Source organism: Pristiophorus japonicus, chromosome 14 (genome assembly GCF_044704955.1).
Source record: "Pristiophorus japonicus isolate sPriJap1 chromosome 14, sPriJap1.hap1, whole genome shotgun sequence".
Taxonomy (NCBI): domain Eukaryota; kingdom Metazoa; phylum Chordata; class Chondrichthyes; family Pristiophoridae; genus Pristiophorus; species Pristiophorus japonicus.
The window spans coordinates 27,512,327-27,523,620 of NC_091990.1; the positions used below are offsets into that span (position 1 = coordinate 27,512,327).

At 42.1% G+C, this 11,294-nt stretch overlaps 1 protein-coding gene across 2 annotated transcripts in view; it reads right to left on the minus strand.

The window, feature by feature from the left end:
• The window catches only part of LOC139279809 (E3 ubiquitin-protein ligase RNF19B-like), a 40,745-nt gene extending 30,180 nt beyond the window's left edge, over positions 1 to 10,565 (minus strand). Inside the window, exons 1-2 of one of the 2 annotated variants that reach the window (XM_070899042.1) lie at positions 10,469 to 10,565; positions 9,811 to 10,259 (exon numbers count right to left, since the gene is read on the minus strand). In XM_070899042.1, coding sequence (XP_070755143.1) covers positions 9,811 to 10,047 — 237 coding nt within the window. In that variant the 5' untranslated portion in view covers positions 10,048 to 10,259; positions 10,469 to 10,565. Of the gene's footprint in view, positions 1 to 9,810; positions 10,260 to 10,366; positions 10,386 to 10,468 lie in introns of those variants that run through there. The other variant, XM_070899043.1, reaches the window with a different exon arrangement.
• Between the last annotated feature and the right edge of the window lie 729 nt (positions 10,566 to 11,294).

Here is an 11,294-nt window from a genome sequence, read left to right on the forward strand (position 1 = left end):
AGGGTCAGCGCAGAACTCATTTTAACGCGCAGTCGAAAGCGGGCGCATTGCATGCTGGTCGACGCTGCCGGGCAGTGCTGCTCTTCACCCCCGCAAAGCCGGAAACAAATTTGCCGGCGGAACATTAGAAGCTGGTCGCCCGCCCGGAAAACATTTCCTCCGCCATTACCGCCCCTCCGGGGACGAACAGAAGCGGCCACATAACGAAAATCCAGCCCTTCATCTATAACTCACTTGCACAGATACAATACCAAAAGTTTTTACTAATCCAAAGAAAGAAAAAAATGTTTTTATATATTTAATAATTAAAGGTTATCAGGAGACACACGAGGTCCAGATCCGTCAAGTCTCACTCTTCAGATTGGCAGGAACCAGCTTCATGTGTTCCTTAATGTTGGCAGTTCCAATGAGGTCACCCATCGTCACTGGACTGTGTGCAATTCAGTAGTGCTGCCTCATGATCACTTATTTTCTCTATCTTTTTCCCCTTCTCCTTTCCTGCCCCTCCCATAAACTGCTCTCAGACTTCTACCAGTATTACTCCAAAATCAACCATCTGGAGAGGCTCAATCCAGCCAAGCTCCCCGTGGTAAGCTGTTGTCCTCCAATTGACACCTTTCCACGGTGGTACAGCAACTTCCCACATGGATGAACATAGGTCTGAACTAGAGTTGCCAACTCTTGTTGGACATATTCCAGGACGTTTCATCACATGACCTCCAACTGCCTCACCCCCACGCTCCCACCTGATTGGCTAACCAATTACCCAAATTCAGCACTACCTGATTGGATGCGCCTATTGTCAATTAAAAATGAGGTCATGGCTGAATGAATAACTTCACTGTCAAACAAAATCGGGGCACGACCTGATTCGGTGCTGAAGTCGTACTTTAATACGACACTTCTTGAAATAACAATTTTTTTTTTTTAAACACAGAGCATCTGGTGGCACAGGTGGCAGTTTAACTCCTGGCAAGCTCGGAGAACACAGGTCCTGTGGGAGCACATTTAATTAATTTTGATTCCAGAGTTGAAAACTAACTGCTGGAGCTTTCCTTTTCTTCAGCTCAACATCTGGAAACCTGCACCATCGTCTTCACCCCGCCACAATCTCTGCTTCCTTGCCAGTCACTGTCTCAGGCTATTTGCAACCTTTGCACCCTGTTCAAATTGGAGCTTTAAACACTACATCCTACCACCATCAAGAAAAAGAAAGACGTGCATTTATATAGCACCTTTCACGACCACCGAACATCTCAAAGCGCTTTACAGCCAATGAAGTACTTTTGGAGTGTAGTCACTGTTGTAATGTGAGAAACGCAGCAGCCAATTTGCGCACAAGCTCCCACAAACAGCAATGTGATAATGACCAGATAATCTGTTTTTGTTATGTTGATTGAGGGATAAATATTGGCCAGGACACCAGGGATAACTCTACTGCTATTCTTCTAAATAATGCCATGGGATCTTTTACGTCCACTTTTTCTTTAGAACAGAGGAGGATGAGGGACCTGATTGAGGTGCATAAAATTATGAGGGGCCTGGATAAAGTGCATATGAAGGACCGGTTTCCCTTGGCAGAGGGGTCAACAACTAGGGGGCATAGATTTAAAGTAATTGAGTAGAGGTTTAGAGGGGAGATGTCTTCACAGAGGGTAATGGGGGTCTGGAACTTTACCTGAAAGGGTGGTAGAGGCAGAAACCCTCACCACATTTAAAAAATACTTGGATGTGCACTTAAAGTACCGTAACCTACAGGGCTACGGACCAAGAGCTGGAAAGTGGGATTAGGCTGGAGAGCACTTGGTCGGCCGGCGCAGACACGATGGGCCAAAATGGCCTCTTTCCATGCTGTAAATTTCTACGATTCTATGACTTGAGAGAGAGCAGACGGGACCTCGGTTTAATGTCTCATCCGAAAGACGGCACCTCCAACAGTGCAGCGCACCCTCAGCACTGCACTGGAGTGTCAGCCCAGATTTTTGTGCTCAAGTTCCTGGAGTGGGACTTGAACGCACAACCTTCTGACTCGGAGGCGAGAGTGCTACCCACTGAGCGAAGAATGCTTAATTTCATGTCTGCTCCTTTACCCCAGTCCTTCCACTGCTGAAACCCTCTTACATGTCTTAGTCACCTCTGTTATATTAAACTTGTATATACTTTGTACAGCTACGAGGGGGCTCATCCCCTGGAGTCCAAAGAGATCCCATAATCCCTTGGGAGCACAGGTATTTAAGGAGGCTTCACAGGTTGAAGAGGCACTCTGGAGACCTGCAATAAAAGACTAAGGTCACACCTTACTTTGAGCTCACAGTACCCAGTCAGATTCTTTATTCATACATAACAACCTCCACACTCAACCACTCATGAGAGCAGAGGAGATTAGGCGTTGATTTGATCGGGGTGTTTGAAATTAGGAAAGGATGGGACCAATGTTCCCTCTAATTTTTTTTTGCCACGTGCGGTCCCTTTAAAGTATCTTTTCCAGCGGCAAGAGCTGGTGAGTAGCCTGCGCGGGACCTCCTGATCAGTACACGGCCACACATCTTAGGAGGAACATTGGTTGGGACAGTGCAGATAGAAATAGTCTGTTTCCAATAGCGGAGGGGGTCTAGAATGAGGGGACATAGATACAAGATTAAATATAAAAGATTTATGATAGGTCACGTGGCCGTAGAATGTACTACTGAAGTTAATGACTGAAAGAGAGACCATGTTAACTTTTAAGAATGAGTTAGATAGGTGGTTGAAGGAAAGAGGGGTAAAGATATATGGGATTAGAGCTGGCACAAGGGATTAAGATTACTCTTATGGAGAATACACACCAACACAAGCTGATTTGGTTGAATGGCGTGTTTCCGTGTAATCATTTCCAACTCATGTAATTCTCAGCACTCTCCTTGTTGGCTTCCCATCCTTCACCCTCCATAAACTTCAACTTATCCAAAACTCCGTCACACACATCTTGTCTCGCACCAAGTTCGGTTTGCCCAACACCCCTAAATCTCACTGATCTACATCGGCTCCCCGTCTCCCATACATTAGATTTTAAATCTTCCTCTTGTTTATAAATCTTTCCATGGTCTCACTCCACCCTATAAATCGGAAATATCTTTCAGCCCTATATCCCTCCTGACCATTCCTTTTGTGACAGTTCCCTTCCTTTGCCCAGTCACTGGTGGAAACGTCGCCATCTGCTTCAGCCCTACATCTTTAAAATCCTCCCCAAAACCCAGCTCTTTGACGAAGCTTTCGTTCACCCCTTCTGACCTTCCCTTTCCCGATTGGAATGTGTTTCCTTAAGCTGGAAGTGCTTTGGAACATTTCTTTATATTGAAAGCACTGCATCAATGCAAGTTATTGGTGTTGTAAACATAAGTGTTAAAGTTAACAAAAATTCTTAGGCTTTGTTCTTTAATGTATAATAACTTGACTCGAGCACAATCTCACTGAAACTGAAATGAATTCCTGTTCAGAATGACTATCTGGCTGATCATTTTGAGCTTAATTTTGGGGGAAATGGTACTGGTAGATGGTTGAGCAAAGCCTAAACTTCAACAAAAATTGCATCTAATGTTTGACCATGTTTCAAAAGATAAAGAAAGCTGCTAAGATGGAGGTGTGCATCCTATGGGGAAGTGACTTAAGTAAACGGAGGTCAGTTGTTTACATTAATTTTACTTTGGAATTTGATCATTTTAAGTTTTGTTTTACAGGCAGCTTCTGTCTTAGGTTGGCACTTGAGCTGTACTTTATTGTCCTATTGACAATCAGAATGTGCAAATGTCATCTAGCCTTAGTGTGTGTGTCATGTGAAGGAGACCCACTACCCAACAGTTCCATTGCATTTGATTGCTCTATTTTTTTTTTAAATCTTACTAAAATAAATAGAGTTGAATTCTGGAAAAGCAGGGATGGAACAATGTAATTAGAAGTGAAAAAGTTACATTTAAAAAAAAAAATTAAACATAGTCTTTATCAAGTGTATCAGAAATAATTTGTTTCTCGGTTTTAAATGCAGGAGGAAGGGCTCACTAATATTCCATGGCATGACTAGTCCTGTTTACTGACGCACCGTTGTGACTTTATAGTGCTCCACCTAGTTGTCCAGCTGGAAACAGAAAAAAATCTTTGTTGAGAACATGCATTGCTTGGACTTGAACTCTGCTGCTGATTGGGAACCAAGCCAATGCTCCATGGCTGGAGCGATACTACAACCCCACCCGTCCCAAGTTCAATTCAGTGTTCACAAATACACTGAATGACTTTTCAAAAGTTTAACTTGCATTTGTAACCTACACTCCCACTAGTTATTTGCTTGTTAAAGAAAGGCAAATGTGCATTTAGATGATGTGTTCAAGTCCCACTCCAGAGACTTGAGCACATAAATCTAGGCTGACACTCCAGTGCAGTGCTGAGGGAGTGCTGCACTGTCAGAGATGCCATCTTTCAGATGAGATGTTAAACTGAGGCCCCGTCTGCTCTCTCAGGTGGACATAAAAGAAGAGCAGGGGAGTTATCCCCAGTGTCCCAGAATCATAAAAATTTATAGCACAGAAGGAGGCCATTTTGGCCCATTGTGTCCGCACCGGCCAACAAAGAGCCATCCAGCCTAATCCCACTTTCCAGCTCTTGGTCCGTATCCTTGTAGGTTACAGCACTTCAAGTGCCTATCCAAGTTCTTTTTTAATGTGCTGAAGGTTTCTGCCTCTACCACCCTTTCAGGCAGCGAGCTCCAGACCCCCACCACCCTCTGGGTGAAAAGAAATTCCCCTCAAGTCCCCTCTAAACCTCCCACCAATTACTTTAAAAATTTATGTCCCCTGGTTATTGACCCCTTTGCTAAGGGAAATATCCACTCTATCTAGGCCCCTCATAATTTTATACACCTCAATTAGGTCTCCCCTCAGCCTCCTATCCAATCTTTCCTCATAGCTAAAATTCTCCAGTCCTGGCCAATATTTATCCCTCAATCAACATAACAAGAACAGATTATCTGGTCATTATCACACTGCTGTTTGTGGGAGCTTGCTGTGCGCATATTGGCTGCCGCGTTTCCCACATTACAACAGTGACTACACTCCATTGGCTGTAAAGCGTTTTGAAACGTCTGGTGGTCGTGAAAGGCGCTGTAAGTCTTTCTTTCTTAGGTCAATCCTCCAAAATAACTGGAACTTTGAGGAAGTAACAACTCAAGTGGACTGTGGAAAGCCTGACTGATTGGTTCACCCTGAGACAGCACAATCAAATGATGTTATCCAATGTTCAACAGCAAGGCACTAATTGCTACCAGCTCATTAAAGCCTGGTATGGTGCTGCAATAACCGACCATTAGTTTTAAGCCAATTTCATTCATTTAACTTTCAACACCAGTGATCTTTAAATAATTGGGAAAATGCCTTGATCAGGAAATATAGATTTTAAACAGGTAGCAAGTGTTAAGTCATGCTGGAGATCTTTAAAAGAAGATTCAGCAATGTCACATTCCCCTCTGAGCAGTTCAACTTTTCTGTACTTTACAAAATCTGTGTCAGTTTTTCATTCCTAGAATTCTGTAATAAATTGCAAAACTGGATATCATGCTGCTCTTCTATTGATTTTTATTTTCATGAAATGTTAAAGTCCTCAAAGTGTTAAACTCTGCGTAATCATCTCTTATCACTGCAACCAGGCAAGAAATTCCTATAAGCCTCTGCATACCAAGTTATCTGGGATATGCATTCTTTCTGACTGCCTGATGAGCACTTTGCATGGCACGGCCTTCTCGTAAATTATAGATAACACATCTCGTTTCCTTTGTCTGGTTGACTTGGCACTTTGCCTCCATTAGGTGCTGCAACTGACGTCCTAGCCCAATTCCCGAGCTCACGGGAGGAGTGGAGAGAGTCTAAACGTAAAGTATCAAATGATACTGTGATTCAAATGTAGGTCATCAATCATTACCCTGCATCATTAGCTACCGAAAGATTTATTTCTAATGAAACATCAGATGTGCAACAGTGTGGATATTTTCTAGTCCTAGCCCAGTCATCAGGGCAAGCTCCACAGGCAAGGAAGAAAACTTAGGGCAGAACTCAGCCAGGATGCTCTCATGCAGCACTTAGGCGCCAGTTAATTCATGGCATGGGGAGAAGCCGGTGACCAACTCAGTTGTTAGTTCCTTCAGCAAAAAAAAATGTGCAACATGGGAGAGATTTAAAAATAGAGGGGAATGAGAGAAAATACAATATTAGTTTTCAAAAACCTGTGACAGAAATAGCAGACATTTTCCAAAGTTTCACCTTGGGGTTATTTTTGATGGTCAGAACATTTTGCACATGGTCAATATCTGTAGAATCATTCTCAGCCAGAGCTATTAGTTTGATGGAGCTCCCATTGATGAAACACTCTGCCAACCAACAAAAGTTCTATGTAGCATGCAAGGACGGGAGGTTTTTAAGAAGGCTGGGGATGGAAAGAACAAATGTAGGTGGTGTTACAAGGGCTGAGAGTGCAGCAGAGAAGGCGGAGAGGAGAGGGATGTTAACTAACACACAGGAAAGAGTACAGGGCAAGAATGACTAAAAGATCTTGTGGGAATGACTATTGACACCCCCGCCAGCTGCCAAGAAGGCTGAACAGTAGTGTTATAGAATCAAAATATCAATGGTGCCTGGCAGTACTAATTGTTGGGTAGCAGCAGTTTTTAAACTGTTGGTGTAACATTTTAAAGGGAATTTTCCCCCAAATAACAATAATGATATAAATATGGTGATCTCATGACCCCAGTCATAGAACTTAATACATTTATAATCCTGACTATCTAACTTACTGGTGATTTTTTTTTAATTGAAAGAATTATATATAAAGTATATTCAACATTTCAAAAGATACTGTTTTAGCCTATGGTTCCCAAAAATGTCACCTCAACTGTACTACATGACAGATTCAGTTGTTTTTCATTCCTTCTGCTCCACTGTGGCCCCTGTTTCTGGCAACTCCCAGTCACTGGTTGTCTCATCCCTATGGGTATAATTATTGTCTGTGTTCCCAAACCTAGACAAAATAGCGAACAAGTAGGCAATGCACCAGCTTGATTAACCAGTACAGCAAGACTGAATTTAAGATTTGGAAGTAAAAACAGTGGGGGAATCTAGAACTAGGAGACATAGTTTCAGAATAAGGGGTCGCCCATTTAAAACAGAGATGTGGAGGAATTTCTTCTCTCAGAGGGTCGTGAATCTGTGGAATTCTCTATCCCAGAGAGCTGCAGAGACTGGGTCATTGAATATATTTAAAAGGTGGAGATAGACAGATTTTTGAACGATAAAGAAATGAAGGGTTATGGGGAGCGGGCAGGGAGGTGGAGTTGAGGCCAAGATCAGATCAGCCATGATCTTATTGAATGGCGGAGCAGGCTCGAGGGGCCAAATGCCTACTCCTGCTCCTATTTCTTATGTTTTTAAATGTCTGCAGCAAAGTAGACAGATCCCATCTTACTCTCCTTTCTCCCCATTGTCCCTAAACCTTGCTTCTTGCTCTGTGCTGCACTTGGCAACCTAGCAAACCATTGTTCAGCTAATTCCAACTGCAAACGCATGTACAGATGGATTTGTAACCTGGTTCTCCGGTCTATAGTCTAATGAGCACATTGAAGCTAACTCACTGGGGCCCTAGCCCATTTCAACATGGATTCAGTCGTGTAGTCTGACTAAAAGCCTGACAGTGTCAGCCTAAGTAGGGCTGGATAAATTGGTCATTTATAAAATTCATCAGACAAATTAGGTGCTGTTCCCCTCTCGCATCATAATCCCCCTGATGTATGCTACAACATCTCTGAATTTGTTCTTTACATTACGAGCAGAATACTGCAGTATTCATATACTTTTCCCAGGGATGTTACTTTTGGACAAGTAAATAATTTATTTTGATAGGGATCAAACTATAAACCTGTGTGTTGTATAAGGCAGGGCCTGGTCCCATAGGCTGTTCTGGTCACATAATCATAGGAAGGATATCACTGGCCTTGAGAGTGGTGAGCAGCAAATGTGAATCCAGCTTTCAAGAACTTAAGTTACAACAAAAATTTTTGTTTTTCCAAGGAAAAGTGGATGGAATCACAGAATATAATCTCTTTAAAAAAAATGGGTAAAACATTCGGAAAATCCCATAATCCCTTATCAGAAACGGAATTTGGCTTATTCACAATAAATTAATTGGTATAACTATAAATGGATTGCGACCCAAAAAACATTAGTAAAGATCTTGAAATTCCAAGCTGTACAAACAGCCTTTAAGCTTATGTGGTCACCGTAAGCCAGTGGTTCAGGCTGTAAAGGAAGGTTAACAATTATCTAAGTTAAGCTCACAAAATTGTGAAAGGAATAGACAAAATGGATCCAAATTTGAAGGGTTCAAATGCCAGGGGACAGAAATGAAAAATGAAAAAGATAGAAGTAAAAAAAAAAGGATGTCAGCAAGAGCATGAATATGACCAGATTGGCCTTTAAAGCAGACAATACAAATGGTCGAGGAAATTGGATGTATTTCTGGAAACATTCTGGATTGAGGGACCTGGTGAGAAGGCAGACAGATGGAATTGATTTCTGAAAAGGGGCCCCAATGGCTTTTTGTCTTGCTCCTAAAAATATTAATGTGAAACAATCATAAAATGAAGGGTGCAAATCTGGAGAGGATTCTGTGCCCACCAGTGAAGTTATGGAAGTCTCGTGTAATTACAGAATATTTGGAGGATCAAGAACTACCTCAAAACATACGGTTTCTTCAGTTTTTCCCCCAAAATGATTTAATGAGGCATTGTCTTGATGAAGTGCGTGCAAATAAATTTAGAAAAGGTTGCCAAACACGCGATTGAATTAGCATAAATCTTGAACATGTAATGTCGCCATGACAAAAACTCATCTGACATTGCTGAGGTTCTGGGAGAAAGGTTTGGCAAGCACTTTTTCACAGACATATCACCCCTTTGAAAACCACTTGTTTGAAGGATGTGCTTTTGAAACAGTAAATCCGGGTTGCTCAAGCTCAAACGGTTCCTTGGCGTACAGGAGAGTCATGATGACCTGCTGCCAAGCCTGAACAGCAGAGCACTGCATTAGTGCGCCAAGGTATCGAGTCAGAGCCAGCTATGGAGTTACATCTTTCAGACTCTGCTATTTCAATACATTAAAGTTATCAATGGTGGCAAAAATACATTATTTTTCAACAGCAGTTAGTGTGTAGTGTGGCGTGGTAATCCAGGCTAAAAGGGCACCAGCAGATGACAAACTACTAAAGGCAACAATAATGACAATACTTCAGCTATCATTTATTCTGGGAATGCAACTCTCTTTGACCAGGTACAGAAAACATGTTTGGTCTTAACCTTTTCCCATTCTTTTGTGCTCATTATTGTGCTATGGTCATTGGGAAAGGGGGGGGGGGGTGAAAGAGGGAGAGAACATTTACCATTGGGTACCTTAGCTTTTACACTGTGTATCATTACACAAGATTAAAGCACAACACACAAAATTAAGAAATGTGTTGGTATTTATAATAATTACTGGGTAAGAAACAGGCATTTTTATCTCTATATAAAACTAATCTCACTGATAGTCTGCCCCTGTCTGCTAGACATGACAACACTACAGTGGGGTCAGACCACTGCAAGCCTGATTTGAAAAGTTTCCAATTCCCACATTAATTTCTGGTTTTAACCACATCTTTTAAATAGTACTTGTATCAAATCTGCACTAAATAAAAAGCTGCTGGATGAGGTCAAGTCAGACTATTCTATCGTCCAATTGCATTTAATGGTAATTAGATTCCAACCTTCCTTGTTGAATCTGAAGATGTCAATGTTGTCCTGCTGTCGGATTGGTGCAGTTTTTTCTCAGTCTCTGCCACTTCTACATGGATGCTCTCGATGCTGGCAACAGATACTTCCTGCTTCTGCTTTGCTTTGGATTTGGTATTAAATATGCTCTGGAAAGAAATCCTTCTCCTCTTCGCTGGGCATTTGGGATTTGGAGTTACATTAACTGAGGGGTGGGGGGAATCAGAACGCATGTTGTCTTTCGGGTGTTCGAGGTGCCGTTGAAACAATTTCCTTTATAGTCTTTCTGAGGCAGATAATGGCAGTGGTAGTTGAACAGTCTCGGCCAGCTGAGGTGCTCGTACAACACAACTGGATACAAAGGTTGCCTGGAGAAATGCCCTCGCTCGGTCTCGTTACGGCAGCTTCACTCGTCACCCTTTTCTCTCCCTCCTCCTAGTCGAAGCTGCAACATAAAACAAGAGCAAACGAGCGAGTCAGTTTGTACTCAGGCTGGTGAGAGTTGTGTCATCACAAAGGCTCGACAGAGCATGCTCAGGAAAAGTGCCTCACCTACTGCTCTTAAAACCGAGTTAACAGGAATTACAGTGTGTGGGTTGCAGACTGCGTCATGGTTAGTAACTCGTTCATTTCAGACTCTTTTTTCGCACTTACTTGCTCACAGATAACACCGCAGCCAGCCACTAGTCTCCCTTTGATCAAAACGATTAACTCCTCGTCAGCCCACTGTGTTTGGGAAAAAAGCTCTCATTACAGCTCCCAGATCTTGACGTTGCACAGATGTGTCTGACTTTCACTTTGGCTTGTTTGTCGATGAGTCATTTTAACCCTTCAACAACCAAAAGCATTTGCAAATAGGGCGAGCCAGGTTTAGCCATTTGAATGCGGCGGTACAATCCTGTAACAATTATCAAGGCTCCGTTTCTAAGCTTATTTCAATAATACAGCATTAGTTTTGTGGATTATATTCCTTGTGTAGTTTTATCTTAGAGAAAAAAAATACACAATATTTTCTTCATTCTTCCAGACTCCTCCAGTCTGTATATGTCCTCACTAACAGAGACTGCTCCTTTGCTCACTTAGCCTGAGCCCAGCAAATATTAGTAACCACTGGGAATTCCAATATATGGCACTAGAACTTTACAGATCATTATTGTAAAAACTGATCTCTATACTGGAAAGGTCTCAACAAGTAAAAGTGCTCAAAGGTTTAACATTAAGGTAAGGGAACATCCTACACAAAGGTAACAGTGTGAACCAGTAGAGCATGAGGTCGAGTTCCCGCTTTGGACGCCAGCCCATAATTACCCGGATTAAGTTACTGGTCAAGTTTCCGATGAAATAAGTTCCATAATCACAAACATATCTTCCATGAACCAACGCAATTGGCCAGCAAAATAAAACATAATGGTTTATGTTTATCCATTAAAAAGTATTCATGGAAACTCTTTTGAGTTTACCTGCGAAAACATAAACATTA